The 19,308-nt window shown below is 55.7% G+C and overlaps 1 protein-coding gene across 4 annotated transcripts in view; it reads right to left on the minus strand.

Moving 5' to 3' along the window:
• OLFM1 (olfactomedin 1) overlaps window positions 1–19,308 on the minus strand; it is a 39,088-nt gene continuing 19,780 nt past the window's right edge. For 3 of the 4 annotated variants that reach the window (XM_070518408.1, XM_070518409.1, XM_044778432.2), the window contains 4 exons: window positions 17,748–17,903; window positions 15,113–15,332; window positions 7,155–7,261; window positions 1–975 (listed from right to left, as the gene is read on the minus strand). In XM_070518408.1, the coding sequence (XP_070374509.1) occupies window positions 301–975; window positions 7,155–7,261; window positions 15,113–15,332; window positions 17,748–17,903 (1,158 nt within the window). In that variant the 3' untranslated portion in view covers window positions 1–300. Of the gene's footprint in view, window positions 976–7,154; window positions 7,262–15,112; window positions 15,333–15,513; window positions 15,840–17,747; window positions 17,904–19,308 lie in introns of those variants that run through there. The other variant, XM_070518410.1, reaches the window with a different exon arrangement.

A 19,308-nucleotide genomic window follows, 5' to 3' on the forward strand; every position in this document is an offset into this window, starting at 1 on the left:
TATTATTTGACCAGAAAGGGGACCTGGGCGGGAGGCGGGAGGCGGGAGGCGGGAGGAGAACCAGGGAGCCCTGGGCTGCAGTTCCAGCTGCAAATACGGGGGTTTCTTCCCAAGAGTGTCACCCTCCGGCTTGAACTGGAGAAACACGGAGGGAACGCCATCCCGCGACGCCGGAATCCACATTGCTGATGATTTTTCAAAATTAGTATTGTTAGTCTCAGTAACATTATTTTGGCAGCTGTTTCACAGGAATTTCCACGTGGGGGAGGCCTCGGACCCTCGGCTTCCGGGCAGAGGCGACTACAACTCGTCGGACCGGATGACATGGAAGAGGGTGACGTTGTAGAGGATCTGGTGGCCGTTGTTCCACGCGTACAGGGCGCGGTCCTTGGGGTTGTAGTCCAACATGGAGATGTGGGAGTACTTGTTCTGGAAGGGGATGTCGATGTACTCGTAGGTCGAGGCGTTGGTCTGGTAGGCGTAGTGGACCTTGGTGCCCCCCGAGTAGCCGTTGGTGACGTAGAGGGTCCCGCAGATGATGAAGGCTTCCCCTGCACTGCGCTTGGGGTAACTTGTGTTCCAGGTCTGCAGCACCTGCAAGGAGATGGGGTCCAGCTTGCTGATCACGATGTTGCCGGCGTTCTGGTTGGTGGCGTAGACAGCCCATAGCCCGTTCTCGTCCACCATGAGGTCGATGTCCGAGTGGCCGCCCCAGGCGTAGTGGTACATGTTGTTGTAACCGGCGTAGTCCAGGCTGCGCGTCTTGAGGATCGTCTCCGTCTTCAGGTCGAACCTGATGACGATGTGACTCTGGAACTTGTTGAAGTAGATAGAGCCATTGTAGACCACCTGCCCCGTGCCCGACCAGGGGTGCGGGAGGCGGTGTGACGTGAAATTGTCCGTGGTCATGAAGTCGATCATGGATTTGTACTCGCGGACGAAGCGGTTGTTGTGGTAGCCGTCCATGTACCAGACCTGCGGAGAGAGCAGACCTCGTCAGCCGGTGGTTCTGAAGGAGGTCGGGCGGGGGTCCCCCGGGACGGTGTCCCTGCTCAGACTTGCAATTTAACTTACTCAGTACCCAGAGAAGGAGCTGAAGGCACCGGAGAGAATAATTAAGACTAAATGATGTCACGTCCTTCCTCCAAACCCACAGGGCACTTTTCAAAGGGGGACAGGACTGTCTCCCCACCAGACAAACACTCGTCTGGTTTGGAGAAAGGCTAGGAAAGGACCCTCTGTGAACGAGTGTGGGAGCTGACAGGCCGGGGCACCCACACTGTCCCTATGGGCACGGTGGCAGCCGCCTTCTGCATTCTCTTAAGTGGGTGGCAAGGAAACCACTATGGGCGCCCAAATCGAGCCCCCTGCCCAGGGTGCCCCCAGGCCGTGGGTCAGCGCGGGCACGTCAGTTGGTTCTCTCTCTACTCTCTCCCCGGCCCAGGGCACACAGCAGGGGTTCACGCTTATCTGGGGGAGGCGAGAACCCCGTCAGCGTATGAAACCCCAAACCAGCAGGACGGTGTTGGAAAGTGAAGGGCCACCTGCCCCCCGGAGGAGGGTGGATGCTCAGGGCAGTGGGCGGCTCTCGTCTGCAGTGCTGACCCACTATCAAGGTCACCAGGAAGGGCGACCTCCCAACTCCAGGGGGCGAGTACGGCCGACCTGTCTGTCCTACCAGGCGGTCACGGCGGCCGGCTTGAGTCACCCCACCTGGCAGGTGGAACATACCCACTTGGCATTTGGGATGCCGTGGGTACTCACTCTTTGCCACGCCCCATCCGGGGAAAATGCCTCCCCCAGGAGAATGGGAGCTTCACAGAAGGACCAGAGGGTCAAAATCAACAACAAACCCGGCAGCGGCCCGAGGAAAGAGATTTCTGATTATTGCTTCCATGCCAGTTGACCTGAAAACCGTTTAGACTTTGTACAAAACGCTTTAGTCATTTTCAACCACCACGGGAGCAAATTAGAAAGCAAGGCCGTTAGTGGGAGGAAGCCACCGGGCGAATGCCACTCGGGTGCCCGTCTGCAACGAGACAGCTGCTGGTCCATCAGAGCCCGGCGGGCTGCGGGAGCCCAAGGACATGCGAGCTTTCAGATGCAGCTTTACGCAAGCATTAAAAATTTAAAAAAATCATAACCTTGTTCCTGAGACGTCCATTCAGCGGCTCAGAGGCAGATGCGCCTTTTGTTTTCAACGAGTTTTTCTTTTTTTAAACTTCGTCTCATTTGAGGCCTTTATTACCCTTAGCCTCCCACAGGCCAGTCCCCAAGGATGTGGTCACAGATCAGCATGGGGTGAGTGCAGAGCGTGAGGGGCGTGGGGGGTACACAGGCGATGTGGGGAACCTCCTCTGATCGTGTTGTGGAAAAGCACCCTCCCGCCTCTGCTTGGCTCTCTCCCGAGACGGGGAGCTCACTGCTTCGTTCAAGACGCAGCTCAAATGACATTCCTCCCTGGACCCTCTCCCGACCCACCTCTGAAGGAACTGCCACTTCCTATCTCAGCACAGAGAACACTCTTTGAAAGTGTGCAAATGTGTGCCTCCCGCACGAGTGGGCCTGTGCTAGTGGGGAGCCTGTTTGAGGCTGTGCCCCCTTCCTGTGGGCAGAACTGGGGGAAATCGGCATCAAGTCACTAAGAACGTTTAAACCACCTTTTCCTCCTGTAAACTGGCAAATTGGACCCAGGGCACAGCACTTGTGTAAAATGCCGTTTAGGGTGGGAGGAAAGCCAGCCCGAGGTGCAGTTTAATGACTGGCTTGTCACCTGCTGGCTTTAAGTCACCGATGAGAAGCCCTGCGCTGCAAAAGGGACGCATGCGTGGAGCCCCAGAGTCTGTTCACTCTGCTCTCCTCATCTGAAACGCCTTTCCCTCCCCTTCCTGTTCGAGTCCCAAGCCCACATGGACTCCATCACCTCCAGGATGCCGCCCCCGAGCTCTCCGGCCTCGCCCAGAACCACGGTACCGGAACTGCTGGAGGCCAGGACGAGTGGCTCCCGACCCGACTGGAGGTGAGGCCCCGGGAGCCTTCACAGCCCAGAGTTACGTCAGGTCTCGGGGGTGGAGCCCAGCATTCATGCTGGTTAAAGCTTCCAGGCGATTCTCACACGCAGGCAAGGCTGGACCCTCTGGCTTGGGGCCTGAGCTGCTTACCATGGGCTTGACCACACTGGCCCCTTGGTGGAGGTTCTTGGCCTGGGCCCCTCACCGGAGGAGCTTAAAAAGCCATGTGTCTGGGTCCTAGTCCTGCCGTTCTTATTTAATTGGCTTGAATTACGGCCTCAGCACCAAGATCTTTTAAATCCGCTCACAGATTACAGGGCACCAGCCAAGATGAAAACCCCCACTCTAGTTACACGGCAAGTGTGCGGAGCCCTCCTCTCCCCGCGTCCCCACCAGGGGCCAGCTCGGGGCCCAGCCCAGACGAAAGAGGCAGTGAGTCCTCTTGTCCTCGTCCCAGGTCCAAGGCCAGTGTGCCGGCAAGGCTGAGCTTCCGTGGAGCTGCCGAGGGGCTGCCGGCCCAGGGGCCTTCTGAGTCACTGCGGCTGAGTTTGCTCTTCCCTTGGGTTTGCTGAGCACCTGTCGTGTGTCTTCCCAAAGGGCTGCCACCATCACGGAGCCTGGGCTGCAGGGAAAGATGCTTCAAAGGGAGCCACTGGCTGAACGGAGGAGGAGGCGGGAGGGAGGCGCCAGCCACTCCTGCCGGAGACCCCACTGGGAAGTGAGGGGTGACGGGGAGCACTGGGTCAGCAGCCGCAGCAGGGCTGTCCCCCGCTCCTCAGAGAAAAGACAGAGGGGCCCATGTCTACCGAGCACCTGCCGACCACCGACCACATCTCACAGTCCAGCGCCTTTCGGATAATCGGACCCTCAGGAAAAGGGACTCAGTGTGACCCTTATACAATAGCTGGATGGCTCTGACACAGTTTAGATGACACGGAGGACTTCTAAACACTAAGGTGAGCTCATTGCTGTCTGTAAAATGACAGCGTTTTGGTGATGATGACGCCCCCTCTGAACATGAGCTTCCCGGGGTGGCGTGGGGCAGCTGGTCCCCTTTCTGATGTCTGATGTGAGCGGCCTGGGACTTCTAGGGCAGAAACAAGCCAACAAGAGGGAAGGTGTCGCTGGAGTCTAGAAGGATGGTCCATAGTCAGGGCGGGCTGTGCGTCTCAGAGTTGGGGGAGAGGGTCTCCTGGGGAGGGGCACAGTCTGGCAGGGCTGAGAGCCTGGAGTGAGGGCGGGAGCTTCCGGAGCTCCAGTTCCACCAGAAGCACGTGGGCCGCTCACTGCTGAGAGAAGGCTGCTTCTGGGCACGGTGGAAGAGCACCGGAGCCCAGCACCGTGTCTGGGACACAGCTGGGGCTTAATGAACGAGTCAAGGAAGGATGCGTGCCAAGGCACCCCGCGTTTACCTTGTTCTAACAGCTCGGCGCCAGGGCGGCGGGAACCGGAAAGCCACGCTGGCTCTTCTGCAGGCCTGTCCCCTAGATGGGCTCCCTCCAAAGGACTCCTGAGCAGTGCCACCCCCTCGTCTTCAGCCACAGCCTCTCACCACGCCCTCCCCCCTGGCAGCGGCTCTGAGCTGACATCGATTTCTGGGCTTTTCGGAGCGAGTTATTGGTCTCCTGCGTGTGTGTGATCAAAATTGGATGGGAGAATGGAAAAGATCAAAACAAAACAAAACAGAGCTCTTCCAGATCAATGGCAGGACCCGGGACGTGTCACTTAGCAGGCTGGGCCTTGGAGGCAGCTGTGCTGAGCAAACGGCTCCAGATGGCTATAACTGGCTGGGGGCAGGGCTGCTGACTGCCCAGAGTGCTCAGAGCCGACCCCCAGTGACCAGACCCCCAGCGTCCTCGACAGCCGAGCCCTGTCCCCTCCCCGCCCCCCACGAAGGCCTCCTCCTCCCGTGGTTCCTTCTTGCACACTCTGTCCATCCTCAGGGCCTCCTTTCCTGGAGGGCGAGCAAGTCATCAAGCAGAAAATAGAGGTCTAACTACCAAAAGCATCCTCAGCGCCTCACGGCTGTGGAACCCACGCCCTCACTGGACGGGGGAGGCACATGGCAGGTGCCCAGGAGCCCCGACAGCTGGTATGTGAGAAAAGATCACTGGACTGGCGACTACGACAAAGGGAGCTGGCATCAGAGCTGGTGCCCAGCGGCACTTTCACGGTGCCGGATCCAGGAGGAATCCTCCAGAGGGGTTCATTCTCTGCAGCACTGAGGTCACTGGTTCCGGCTCACAGGCCCCCACAGGCCTGCCTGGGTTCTTGGGGGGCGCGTGGTGGGTGGGCAGACCGTAGGCAGGAGGCGGGGAGAGGGAGACTGGGGGCATCAGGAGACTCAGCTGAGAGCGTCAGGGCCTGCTGTGGACATTTGTTAACAAAACCACTGACCAGCCTTTCTCGAGACCTTGGGCAAGACACCGGACCCTTCTGGACTGGGTTTTCTTATCAGGAGCAGCTGCGTCTTGGGCACCAGGTCTTTCTCTCGTGTGAATGGAGTCAATATACACACCAAGGACTTTGACGGCGTCTGCGCCCAGGGCCTGCTCTCAGGTCTGAGCTCACCGTCTCGTTTCCGTCTCTGCATTACTGTCATTATCACTGACATCTGTGCAAGAGCGCGCTCCCAACCAGACTCGGAACACAGTGGGCTTTCCAGTCGGGATGCAGATCCAAAGGACAGTGGGGGAACAAGTAGCCAATTAAATCATTAGGAAACCTGCGAGTACTGGCTAGCTATCACGATTCAGAAAATAACACAGAAACAACCTTCATCCCCAAAATACTCGATCCCAATCGCATGCTGGGTTTGCAGTCTGCAACCAGACTTCCAGAACTTTCCACAGCAAACACTGGGATGAGCGGCTAGGAAGATGCTGCTGGCCTGCTCAGGGTGAGAGGTGGGACCTCCTCCCACTGGAGGTCAGTGGGTAAAGACAAACGCAGAGGCCTCCAGGAAGCCCGTCCGTCAGCGCCCCCACCCGTCCAACCCCAAAGGAGACAGTGCGCCAGAGGCGCGGGGCCCTTCATGTTTTAATACAAGAGATGGGGCCTCATGTTGTCTTCGATGGGATGGAAATGGGGCGGGGGAGGAACAGAGACAGGACAAGTCAGGAGAGAGAGAACACGATCCACTCGTTTCCATTCAAAATCCTTGGACGAGGCTCAGAGGGCCTCAGATTTCCAAGCTCCTCTCTCAATTCTGCCTGGAGGAAGAGTTGAGGTTTTTTAAGTGTTTATTTTCTAAATGTCCCGAAGGCAAGAGGCTGATGGAAACGCGCCAGACGGCTGACTGTTCAGTGTGGGTGACAGCGATCAGGTGGGGGACCGCCAGAGCCAGGAAAGCCCAAACAGCTTCTCTCCTCCACCCAGAGCCTTGGCCCGCATCTTCCTTTGGTGGAAGGCTCTAGAATGATGCTGTCCTAACGTCCAGGGGCCGAGCAGGCCAGGTGTCAGCCCCCATCTCCCTATTTCCCAAAGGAGCTCAAACAACAGAACCCAGGCCCCCGATGGAGACAAACGTGGTGCTTATTTCTCTCTTCTTTTCTGAGTTTTTACCCTGGGGGAAAATTCTAGAAAAAAGAACATGGCCTCTTTCCTAAATCAAAAAGGAACATGAGTTTCCATCAGCCATGAAAGGAATGGCAAATGAAATACAAATGAGATGTCATTAAAACAAGAAAGGCCTAACGGAGTCTCTCGCTGAAACGGGGGCAGGGATGGCAACGTCCGGAACATTCCAGCGGAAGAGACAGACTGATCGCCCACCCGCTCGCACCCACGGCCCGCGTGCCGAAGGGCAGAGCCACACCTGGGGAGGGGCATCGCAGGGGCCCGTCATTTGCCATCAGTTGCCACCATCATCCCTGTATCGCTGCCATCCCTGTGGTCTGTGACTGCACGTCAGCACAGGGACCTCAGCAAGGGACCCAGCCCCTCCCCAGAGTCCCCCAGGAACAAATCCTGGGGGGCACCCAGCTCTGCTCAGTCCACAGCCCCAGGAGCATCTGCCGGGCAGGTGGCACATTGGAATGAGGGCCAGAAAGGCAGGGGATGGAGAAGGGACCCACTGGTCCCCACAAGGACACCCTGATGCAAACGACCCCTAGACCCAGGCCAGACAAATGGGGCACTTACCCTGTTATCACCTTCTGGGGCCAGAGGGTCTGTCATCCAGGACCCGAACCTCGAGCCAGAGGTCTTGACAGTCACAGGGTCACTTATGCCGGTCAGCTTGCCACATGCTGGAAGAGAGCGCACAGCGCAGGAGAAGAGGAGTGAGTGCCCGACTGTCCCTGAGGGAGGACGCAGGCCCCCTCTGCCCCCTCAGTCTGGGATGCTGCTAAAAGACGCCCGTGCCCTTGCTCTTCCTGGGGACACCCCTAACCCCAAAGGCCAGAGAAGCCATCCCCTCCCGCCACAGAGGGCAGCTGAGGTCAGGGAGGGCAGGAGAGGGAGCAGTGCGTGCCCCTGGGCCGCACCACCTCCACCCACACAGGCCTGGAGGTGAGGGTGCTGCTCTGGGGGATCAGATAACTTAGCCAAGACTCGGTTTCCTGCTCTGGGAAACAGGGACAGCAGCAGACCAATCTCCTAAGGCTGCTGGAGAGAAGGCAACGGGAACAGCCTGCATGGTCTGGCACGGGGTGAGGCTCAGTGCAAGATGTGTGCCAAGCGCGATTTGTTTCAGGACGCAACAGGGACGGTGCGCTTCACTACAGAGCTCGCCTCTCTGCGCCCTTCCACGGCCTGAGCTGGACCAGGCGAAAGGCCGCCGCCTTCCCACGGAGGGCGGGCCAGCTCTTCCCGCAGGGCGAGAATCTCTCTCCTGCCTGGAACAGGAGTCCTGGGGCCGGAGAGCCAGGGTTCTGACGGTATCGACAGAGCAGGGCCAGGGGGATGGAGGGAACCTCGAATGCCCTGGGGAGATGTCTGCCCTCTGTGATGTCCTCCCTTCCCTCCAGGCCAGGCCGGCGTGCGACTTCCTAGGTCTGTGTGGCTCTGCTCAGCTGCCACGATTAGCATATGTACACAGCAGTCTGCAAAGTTCAGAGATGATCCGGGCTTTCAGAAGATTGTCCACCACTTAACCTGGGGACCATGGTTTAGCCAGGATAATCCGGAAAACTGGGGGGGTGGGCTAGGCATCGCAGGCTGGCCTGGGGTGGGGCTTACTCCCAGCTCTGTACAGTCTGGGGTGCCCCCCGCTCTCTCCCTGAGCGTAAAGCGGGTGAGGATACCCGTTAGCATCACCGTACGGAGACGGGAAGATGGAAGCTCCGACAGCCAGCCCAGCGTCAGGCGCCGCAGTTTCTCTGTGTTGGCAGGAGAACGGGCATCTGGGCAATGCAGAGGCTTTGAAGAGGGATTAAGAGCTGACAGCGAGCAGAAGAAAGGCTGGCTTTGCACCCAAATTCCCATCAAGTCACACTGCCCTGCTCCTGAGTCCCAGCGGCCCGCTCCCGGGCTGCTGCCTCTGGCCCAGATTGGAAAAAGAAACGCAGGACTATTTTTACTTGCCTATCCCTTCTCCAGATTTATTTCGCCTGGTCTGCTTTCAGGAGGAATTATGTGCCTTTCCACATAAATACTGTCCCCTCACGGCCCGAGGCTTCCCAGCAGCAGCCATTGCTCGCAGGGCTGGTGGGCGAGTCGGCAGACGGGCTGGGGTCACTGCTGAGGATCAGAGCAAGTTCTCTGGACAAATCCCCTCCTCCCAACCCACCATCTCAAGGAGGAGAGATGGAGGAGAAAGGGGCCTGAGGGTTATACCCAAGGTCAGCCAGCAGCTACACCACCAAGAAGGCAGGCGCGTGGAAACCTCGTGAGAGACTGCTTCCCCATGAGAGCCTCAGACCAATTTTCCACCCCACGTGCCTCTTGAAGATTCGGTGTGGGGCTCTCTAAGGGTTCGTCTGGAGGAGGGAGGGCACAGGAGAGGCAGGCCCCAAGGCTGTCCCCCCAGCACTCTCTTTGTTCCAATCCTGGGCTACCCCTGGAGACAGCAGACCCTCTGAACTCGGGGGACTTGGGAGTCACTAACAGGAGCCATCTCTCGCCATCAACAGCCCTCCTCCAGCCCTTCCAGCGTCCACTAAGACAGCATCATGCCGCCTGAGCATCTCCTGGGGAAGGCCTCCCCACCACTGAGCCGAGGGGCGGTGGTCCTGTTGGCCGCCTGGAAGGAGAAGGAGCCATCGCCCCCAGGGGTGTCACAGTTTGGGGAAAAGCCTGCAGGTCTTCCATCGCGTAGCACATTGTGGGTTCAGTCATTTCCCAAGGTGCTGGGGATTCCCTCGACAGCTCTGTCCCCCGTCTGCGGCAGCCACGCCCTCCTCTGCGGGATGACCTCCCCCGGAGGAGACCAGACGTCTGTCCCCCCCATCACACTCAGAAGGCGAAGACGGCAAGTCAACACCCCAGCTCGGCTCACAGGCCTGGCCGCCAGCCTAGACTTCCCCATGCCACACGTTTGCTCAAGCTGGTCCCTCCACTGGAATGCCAACCCCCTTGACGCAAACTGATATCTCTTCCAGAGATGTCTCCCTTCTGAGCTCCACCCACCTTGTCCTCACTGGCCCGTGCTGGTGACCATGCATTTCCTGGGCCACAGACAGGAGCATCTGGGTCTTACTGCCCTCATCTATTTCCCCAAGACTCAGGCTGGGGAGTCGTCCAAGAATGAGTGAAGGAATGAACGAATGAATGACTCATCTCTTGGGTACTCAGAGGTAAAATGAGTCACCTCAGAAAGTCCTCACCCATCTATGGCTTCCCTCTGTGTCCCAGTAGAGGGGACAGGAGGCGAAGGAGGGCCACCCTCTCCTGCGCGGGGCACAGACCGATAGTGCGCCTTGTTGATAACTATGATACCGCCTCAGAGGGTGGTCGTGAGAATTAAGCAGTTAACTAACCGATGGAGGACTGGTGTGGGGGAAGTGCTCAGTGGGGCTCAGCAGCCATTATCGTCATTGTGAATTCAGACTGAAAACGTGGAGAAAAGGGGGTTTCATTCTCAGCAAAGTCCACTCGGGCTGTCTGGGACTGTCGCACTGCGTCCTGCCCATCCTGGACCTTGTGGCCTGTGTCTGCGGAGAAGGGGGAGCTGGCCGCTTGGGGAAGGGTTGCAGGTCCCAGTCTGGTGTGCAGGGGGAAGCTCTGCTGCACGCCAGCCCCGGCCCCACCCCGGCTGAGGTCCCCCTTCTCCCTCACCAAGCGCAGGCTGGCTGGGGGCTAGGCGCCACCCTCTGCCAGCCCCTCGGAGGAGCCTTCATTCACAGATTAGAGCGGGCAGAGCAAGACCTGCTGGCCGGGAGCCCTGCTCCTCACCCCACTGGCTGCAGGCTCAGTTCTCCTGGGCCCACGGAGGGCAGGAGGGCCCCCCTGACGCCCAGGCCTGAGTCAGAGAGTTATTTTTGGTTCTCCGTCCAGACTGGTTCTGCCAAGACCTCGGGAACTGACAGGAGCTAAAAAAGCCCCAAGGCAGAGCCTCGAGGTGGAGTCTTGGCACAATCAGTTCAGGAAAGTGTCCCTCTCCCGTCACGAGTGCTCAGGATGCATGCACGGGGAGGGGCAGAGGGCAGGGGAGGAGAGGAGAGTCAGGAATTGGCCCTGTGCCGGTGCATCTCGGCGGAGGCTGAGCTCCGGGGACAGCACGCCAGCTGGCAGGGCCTGGCTGCCCCGGGGGACCCAGGACGGGTCCCAGGAGGGAGGCCACCTTGCAGAGCTGGGGGCTTGGACCGAGTGGCGTCCCACACGTGGAATCACCTGCCTCTTGCTATTCCTGGAGGGGAGCTGCTTCTGAACAACAGGGCTGATGACCTCCCAAAGGAGCCTGGAGCAGGCCCTGGGTGATACGCCCGCCAAGGAGTTAGGCCAGACTGAGAGGGCTGACGGCCGCGCAGCAGGCAGACGGGGTCCTGGGACTGCTCCGTGCCCAGGCCTACCTCCCTGGGTCCCAGCCTTGAGCCTTTAGAGGCTTTGAAGAGTTCAGCCGGAAAAGTTTGCAAAGCTGGGAGCTCGGACAGACAAATGTCCTTGCAGACGAGATAACCTGAGACAGATCGGCCTCTGCGCAGGCCGCGTGCTCAGACCCGGAGACCAGGAGGGGGCCCTAAGACAGTGGCCCTCCTGGACACTCATGGCAAGGCAGGGTGGGCCACCAGCAGACCTCATCATACGCAACCCCGAGCACTCCCTGAAGGAACCTGGAAGGGAAAGCCTGCCCTGCCAGGATCCGACTCAGGCCAGCTCCCATGGGCGGCACGTGGATCTGAGTTCGTTTCCTCCCTGCCGTCCTAGCGGGTTCTCCTGCAGACTGAGGGATCCTAAATGTAACTCTCAATCCTGAGTGCAAACTCCACGGGTGCTATTCCACCCATTGTCCTCGCCAGCAGCTCACTCGCCAGCTCCATCCAGGCCCCTGGGGAGCAGGTGGGGGCGGGTCTCTCTGCCTCCTTGGCCCTTCCTGGGGAAGCCTTTAGCAACCAAGTCCCAGCACGGGATCACTGGAGGAAGCCCTAAAAACCAGCCAGCCCCTCCGCAAAGCTGGCAGGCACACGCCCTGGCAGGACACGCTGCGTGGGGCAGCCCGGCTCTGGCTTCTGCTGGGGCATCTGACTCCAGGCTCTCCAAGCAGTGACAGTGAGGCCCATGCCCCAGCTCGGTGGGGCTCAGGGCTTGGGGCAGCTCTGCCGCTCCCTTGCCTGGGGACAAGCAGAGCCACAGGGAGCGCTGAGACACTGCCTGCCTCCCTCCCCGAGGACGCCCCGGGACGTCCCGGAAACAAGAGCTCAGACTTGAGTTTCTGGTTGGGTCCTTAGGAAAAGCACACCATCCTAGGGAGGAGGGCTCTTTAAAAATGGAAACTGAAAACAAATGGAAGCCGCAGGCCTCGTTTTGTTTTCTCTGTGTATGTTCTGGGGTCAGGAATTGTCAGCAACATCGACTCAAAGAGAGGGAGGCCACAGAGAGACCAATTAAGAGCTCTTTGGGGGGAACTGCAGGGAGACCCTCTCTCCGCTGTCACACCAGGAAGGTAACCGAGACCAGGGAACCTACAGTCAGACTTCACGCCAAGGAGTCAAGGAGTCCAGGGGGGAGGACGGAAACGGCCAGCTACCGAGAGGCCATGTCTTGCAGAAGTCCTGCCCCCAGGACGCTCCCAGGGCACGCGGGCCCCAGCATGGAAGGCAGGCTGCCTCTGTTGATGCTCTCCGGCAAGCTCCACCAAGGAAGCAGGCTGCCAGGGCGGTCTGCAGATGGGGCCTATTTGCGAGGCTGAAAGCAAGACCAAATTAAGCAGCCGCACGGTATTAATTGGATCCTCAAGTTACTGAGTTTGAATGAAAACCTAGCAAGAGGGGGAGGCAGCTGCAGCAGCTGCTACATCTATCTATCAATCTGTTTATCTATCCATCCAGCTATTTGTCCGTCCGTCCATCTGTCTGCGCATATACATACCAATCAGTAATTTATCTCTACTTATCGTCTGTCCATCTGTCTATCTATCTGTCTATCGTCTACTACTGACCTATCTATCCTACCACTGCCTACTCTGCGCCGGGCATAGTGTGGAGCCTGTGACGTGAATGACGTCCATGGACTCGCACGGTAACCCTAGGCCACTGAGACTCCTATACCTTCATTTTGCAGACCAAGAGGCCGCTGGTAGATGCCTTGGGAGAGTCACGCAGCTGTCGAGTGGCACTTACTGCTTTACGACACTGCCTCCCCCAGACCCGGGGCTCTCCTAGTCTGGCATTCATCGGAGTCACCCGGGTGCTGGCTAAATGCAGATCTCTAGGCCCCACCTGCAAACTCCAACTCAGCCTGACTACGTCCATGTCACGGTCTTTCTGAAGAAAGAATTAAATGTGGGGCTGACACCACTCGGCCGCGCTCCAATGGTGGGGAACACGACCTCTGGGGGCCTTTTCATCCTCTCCCTTTTCTCCCAAATCAAATGTTTTAGCAGCGCAAGGGGAAGACCATGTGAAAGCCCCAAGCTGCTAAGCCGTAAAGTGAATTCACCAGCTTCTAAAAATAGGCCAAGTACAAATGGGAAGGACGCTCGGCCCGGGGGCGCCACCCCTCTTGGAAAGACCCTTAGCTTCTCACCACTTGTAACTTTTGGCTCTGCATTTCCATTTTCCTCCTTTAGCACTTAACTGGAAGACGTGGAGGTTTCATCTTGGCCCCTCCCTGGTATTCACAGTCTGTGCACCAGGGAGGGGAGAATGCTGCTTGTGGGGCAATAAATAACAAACAACTCCTCCCCGCCCAGCCACATGGATTTTCAGAGGAGAGAACCCTCAGTGGAAGTGTCTGGAGAGAGAGTGGCGACGGCGAGCTCAAGGTCATTATGGGTAGAAACCCGAAGACCACGCCCAATGGAAAGAATCATATAGTTCTATAATCATTAATAGAGCCCTATAGTTATTACCATTTCAAACATTCACCCCGACGCCGGCAATGTCAAAATGGGAACAGCTGGTAGAGACCGTCCAGCCCAGACCCCTCCTGGGATTGTCCCAGGTCACCCAGCCGCCAACACACTGGGCCTGACCACCACGCAGCACTTCACTGAAAAAATGCAGGAAACAGTCCCTCGTGCGACAGAGCGAAAGCGTACACAGTAGAACAGGTCCATTCTCAAACTCCCAACGTTTCTCACTGTCTTCCGTCTAGGACCAGAGAACTTCAAATGTACGCCTTTACTAGGCTGCCTACACCAGCATTGAAGAACGGCCTAGATGCTGCAACCTGTTTAAATGAAAATCTTGGCTGACTTCGTTTCTCTGCCTTCTGAATACTCTCTCTCCTCCACCTGACTAACAGCACCAGGGGTTTAAAAAGCATTTGTTCTTTTGGGACGCTTTAAGTTTACCACAAGGCATTCGGAGTGTGCTCATGGGGGAGGGGCTAAAAAGGAAATCAAATCAGAACATCAGATCAAACCTAAGGAAAACGTCACAAACCAAAATTACCCTAAAATTACCCTAAGTTACTCTGAAAAGTATACAATACGAAAACGAACATGCTTTGTGTTCAAAAAACAGTTGGTGAGGAAGGCTGGCTAATCTTCATTAAGAAAACCTAAAAATGGAATTGGGATTTAAAATGTACCATTTAAAAGTGGACTCAGAGACCAATACGTTAAGATTTGTTAAAGTAACTAACAGGAACATTGATAAGGTAAGTGGGTGTTCAGTGAAGAATAAGGACCCAGAGGGGTGGCCCACGTTGGGTCCGTCTTAGAAAACACGAACAGGAGCAGAGAGCTCATCAGCTCGCAGGTGCCACTCCTTCCAGCTGTTAGAGGGGCTCCTTTACTTGCTGTGAATGGCAAACCTTCAACTGTGATGTGATTATATCTTATTTTCTTTTTTCTTCCAACTGTGCACGATTCATTATCTTGGGGAGCTTCATCAGCCCTTGTTCTCAACCTGGAGGGAATCTGAGATATACGTGTCCAGCCCTATTAAATTTGTGTCTTGGGGCCTGCCCGGTGGCCGACTGGTTAAGTTCGTGTGCTCCACTTCAGCAGCCCAGGGTTTTGCTGGTTCGGATCCTGGGCATGGACCTGGCACCACTCGTCAAGCCATCTGAGGCAGCGTCCCACATAGCAGAACTAGAAGGACCTACAACTAGAATATACAACTATGCACTGGGGGGCTTTGGGGAGAAAGAAAAAAAAGATTGGCAACAGATGTTAGCTCGGGGCCAATCTTTAAAACAAGAACAAAGTAAACCTCGTGTCTTAAAAACTCACCCCAACACACACACACACACTCATGTGCGCACACTCACATTCTTCAGAAGGCATGTAACATCTAATATCATCCTGTTTCTTTCCAAATGTGCAACTCCATGGGCTCTGCAAGCCGGCCTTTGCACGGGATTGGACAATGCCGTAGGAGGGGGGCCGCCTACACTCCTTGGCTCTGTCTCGAGGCAGCCCTACCCAGGCGCCTATGCAGCCATGGCCTCCCTGAAGCCAGGCGGGCGCTGTCCACTTCAGCACCATTCCCTAAGCCTGTGTGCGACGGGAGCCGGGCAGCCAGCGCCATGCCCCCGCAGGGTTCTGAGCCTACCTAGTTTTTGCATGCATGCACGGAGCCTTTCTTCAAGATTGGACACTCTGCTCTGAAGTTCATCGTAGTCATAGGCGCCAATTTCCTCTTGCAGCTCGTTAAGCACTGACGTCAGATTCTGCACCTCCTCTTTAAACTGCAATACCAATTTGGCATCGGCCTTGTACTCTTCCAACACAGGGATCAAAGGCCTAAGTTCATCCATTTTCGCTTTTATCGCCTGCAAGGTCAAAATAAGCTGGGTTCAGTGCGATGCGTGCAAAAACTCGTAACACCCTGCCTTGGCCTGGCTTCTCCCTAGGTGAGGGAAAATGTGCATACTCCCGCTTTATTTATGGATTTATTTATTCTGGTCCAAATGAGTTAGAAGAGTATATTAAACAGTCTCCAGAACACCAACATATTTGGGAAAGGTCTTTATTGTCAGTTTAGAATGCAACATCTTAAGGTTACATGCTTTAAATCACATACACAAAGTTTCTTTTTTTTTCTTTTTCAAAAAAATGCATTGACAAGGGTTCAAACTATTCATGAAATGCATCTATAGTCGCATGCAAAGGAGGATCCTGGTTGTATTCAAGGTTCCTTAGTGATATGGTGCTAACGATTGGAAAATAATAGTAAAAATGCATGGTGCAAAAAGCTCTCTGGCCCTCTTTCATGGGTACATGGGAGTGGACTGCTTCTTCAGTCACTGCAGCATTGAAAAAACTCTTTTAAGTTAGCCCTGCAAGCAAGAAAATGAAACACTGTTGAAGAGCTAGCTTACTAGCCTGCCTTAAACAGATAGCCATTAGTAGACAGATATTTTCATGGTCACTCAGAAAAAAAAATCACACTTCAGTGCTCAAGTTAGCCCAAACAGACTGCTGGAACACTTACATAGATTCCTTCACAATTTCTGTTGAAATTTTTAATGCAATTAAAGCATGGTAAAAGGCAACAGATTGCATTTCTTCTCCTGGAGCCATCCTGCCCCAAAGTTTGGAACTGGGAAAGATGCCTGTGTGGACAATGCTTGCAAAGATGAGCTAGACCACGACTGTTAAACACACCCTCATCTTTAGAGGAATCTGAATCTACCAAAGAGAAGCGGGGGCTGGCCCTTCAAGGAGAGACACAAACTCTTTTTGGTCAGGCCAATCAAAATCTCTCTCCAAGATAATTCCTGATGACACATCAGAAGCAAGGACGACCTGTCCACCTGCCTCCAGTGAGAGCCATCGGCTCATTTCCTCTCAACAGGATCAGGCCTGCAATTATTTTATTTATACTATAGATTTATAACTTCATTAGCTTGCCATTTCGTCTATATAATGCATCGCTTTAAAAAGCGAATTAGTTCTTGCTTCATGCAGGGAGCACATCAAAGGAAAACATTAGCATAAAAAGGATAGGAAGACAGAGCATCAGCAATTTCCAGTGAAGCGGGAATGTGTAATTTGACCTGCTCATTTATATCTGGGCCAGATTCCTAATTAACATGCATGTATACCTTAATTAAGGTGCATCCAATTTCTCAGTTTAATCATTTTGAAGCTGAGTAAACTATAGGTGTATATATACATATTTGTACATATGTATATATAATTTTAGGTCAAAAAAACTCGGGCTACCATGTCCAGAGTTACCCGGAGGAAAGGAAAACTTACCAGGAAGTGAGAAAGATATTGGTGTCTCTCTCTTTCTTCCCCGCAAATCTACAGTGTGCCTCGTCACAGCTAAATTAGGTCAGATGTGAAAAATTGCCCTGAGTGATCCCTACTCAGGAATGGCTCTAATCAATTAGGCTAATCCTCGGCTAATGTAATTTACCTGCAGCAGCTGTGGAATGACAAGGACCAATCGTGTCGCTTCCCAGCTAATCTGCGACTTGGCTCGAGCAGCCAGGACCTGGGACCCCAGCCTCAGAAGCTAATGGGTGCTGAACACCGCTGCTCGAGTCTGCCCCTTTCCAGGGGGCTTTTGCCAAACTAGGGCGAGGGCAGGTTGCTGCTCCCTTTCCGGGGACAGCAGCTGTCTGCAAGGCAACGAACAGACCTTGCTGGGCTCCTTCTCCACCCCAAACCGCTACTTCTGGAGGCAAAGGGGAAGGAAAGCACGAAGGGAAAACAAGCCCAGTGTCTCAGAGGAGGAGGAGGAGGGGGAGGAGGAGGAGGGGGAGGAGGAGGAGGAGGAGACAGAGGAGGAGGAGGAGAAGGGGGAGGAGGAGGGGGAGGAGGGGGAGGAAGAGGGGGAGGATGAGGAGGGGAGGGGGAGGGGGAGGAGGAGGGGGAGGAGGAGGAGGGGAGGGGGAGGGGGAGGAGGAGGGGGAGGAGGAGGAGGGGAGGGGGAGGGGGAGGAGGAGGGGGGAGGAGGAGGGAGAGGAGGGGGAGGAGGAGGGGGAGGAGGAGGAGGGGAGGGGGAGGGGGAGGAGGAGGGGAGGGGGAGGAGGAGGGGGAGGAGGAGGGAGAGGAGGGGGAGGAAGAGGGGGAGGAGGAGGAGGGGGAGGAGGAGGGAGAGGAGGGGAGGAGGAGGAGGGGGAGGAGGGGAGGGGGAGAGGAGGGGGAGGAGGAGGGGGAGGGGAGGGGGAGGGGGAGAAGGGGGAGGAGGGGAGGGGGAGGGGGAGGAGGAGGGGGAGGAGGTAGATACATACCTTGAACTGCCTGGCCAGGTGTTGCTTATGACTCTCCTCCACCTGCTTGAACTTGGACTCCAGTCCTTTCATTTGGTTCTCCATCTTCTCCACGTACTGCAAGTCTCTCTGAGTTCGCCTGTCCAGGACCTCTATGGATTGAGACATGTTTTGCACCTGTCAAAAAGGCAACAGGTTCAAGGAAGGAGCTGCGGCAGGCGCCCAATGACCTTGTTTGCCTCCTAATACGTGACAGTGACCTTCTCCACTCGCCAACACGCTGGGAACCAGCCGTGGCCCAGGCATTATTCACTAGCTAATCACCAGCATCAGGGGTTGTTCTGACCAAGAAGTCCCTGAACAGAGCAAACTGGTTTGGTAAACATTTCCTCTGCCATCTTCCCGGACGTGTTCTTACACCCAGGGGTGCAAATCAGGGGTGCGGGAGCCTACAGCTCCTCACTGCTCAGAGCTCCAGGCATACGGCTTTGGGTCATTTTTTCTCTTTCTTTTTTTTGGGGGGGGATTGTTTCTAGCCACTTTACTCTGCAGGATGAAGTCGGTCAGGCAGGCACAAATATCAACCAAGATGAACAGCATGGCTGGGCTTCCCCCACCCCCAGCTACAGAGTCTCTTTCCCCCAGTCTCGCTGGGTGTCTTGCTGAGGAGGCTGATTGCATAAGTGCAGAACGAGGGAACGAGGGCCGTACCCTCCCTGATTGCGCATCGAGCGTTCTCTCCCCCATCTCGCACGCCATCCATCACCCCCACAATATCATAGGGGGATGACTGCTCTGCAACCACGTCCATTCAGAACACAGAGTCGGAAATCAATCAGCCTGCAAATGAAGAATCGCTGTTTTACATCTTTATGGGCAGATCGGAATTGAGTCTCGCCTCAAGACGGAACTTTAATATTCAACAGGATTCCAGGGAGCTTGAAAGAAAAACACTTCTAGTGCAGCCCCCTGCCAGCGCATTTTATTTTCAGGAAACTGGCTTGCACTCTGTGCAAACGCTTTTGGGGCGGTGGGAGGGGAGGTGGAAGGAAGCTCAGGACTGCTGAAGGGGCGTTTGGGTCATTTCCTCAGAATCTAATCCAATTCCTGAGGAGGAAGATGCCTCCACAGCTGCAAATCTCCACGGCTGATTTTTTGCTGAATTGGAAAATACTCTCCCTTTTAGGAACAAAATCATTTGGGTATGAGGCTTCGCTTTGCCTGGTCAGTGACAAGATGCTAGTGTGGTTTCCATTTCTTACAGTGCATCCTCCACCCCTCAGATAAAACAAAATAGAAGAGAGACAGCAACCACGGGCTGCCCAGCAGGAGAAAGACCAACACTGCTCATCTCAGCGTTTAGAAAGGCCAGGACTTTATGGCTTCTTGTCTGAAAGTAACAGACACGAATTCAGTTTACAACTTCAGGCTTGTGACAGGCCGGTCCAGTGGTGCAGTGATTGAGTTTGCGCACTCTGCTTCAGCGGCCTGGGGTTCACAGGTTCAGATCCCAGGTGTGGACGTACACTGCTTATCAAGCCATGCTGTGGCAGTGACTCACATACAAAAGAGAAGAGGATTG

The sequence above is a fragment of the Equus asinus genome, chromosome 10 (genome assembly GCF_041296235.1).
Source record: "Equus asinus isolate D_3611 breed Donkey chromosome 10, EquAss-T2T_v2, whole genome shotgun sequence".
Taxonomy (NCBI): Eukaryota; Metazoa; Chordata; class Mammalia; order Perissodactyla; family Equidae; genus Equus; species Equus asinus.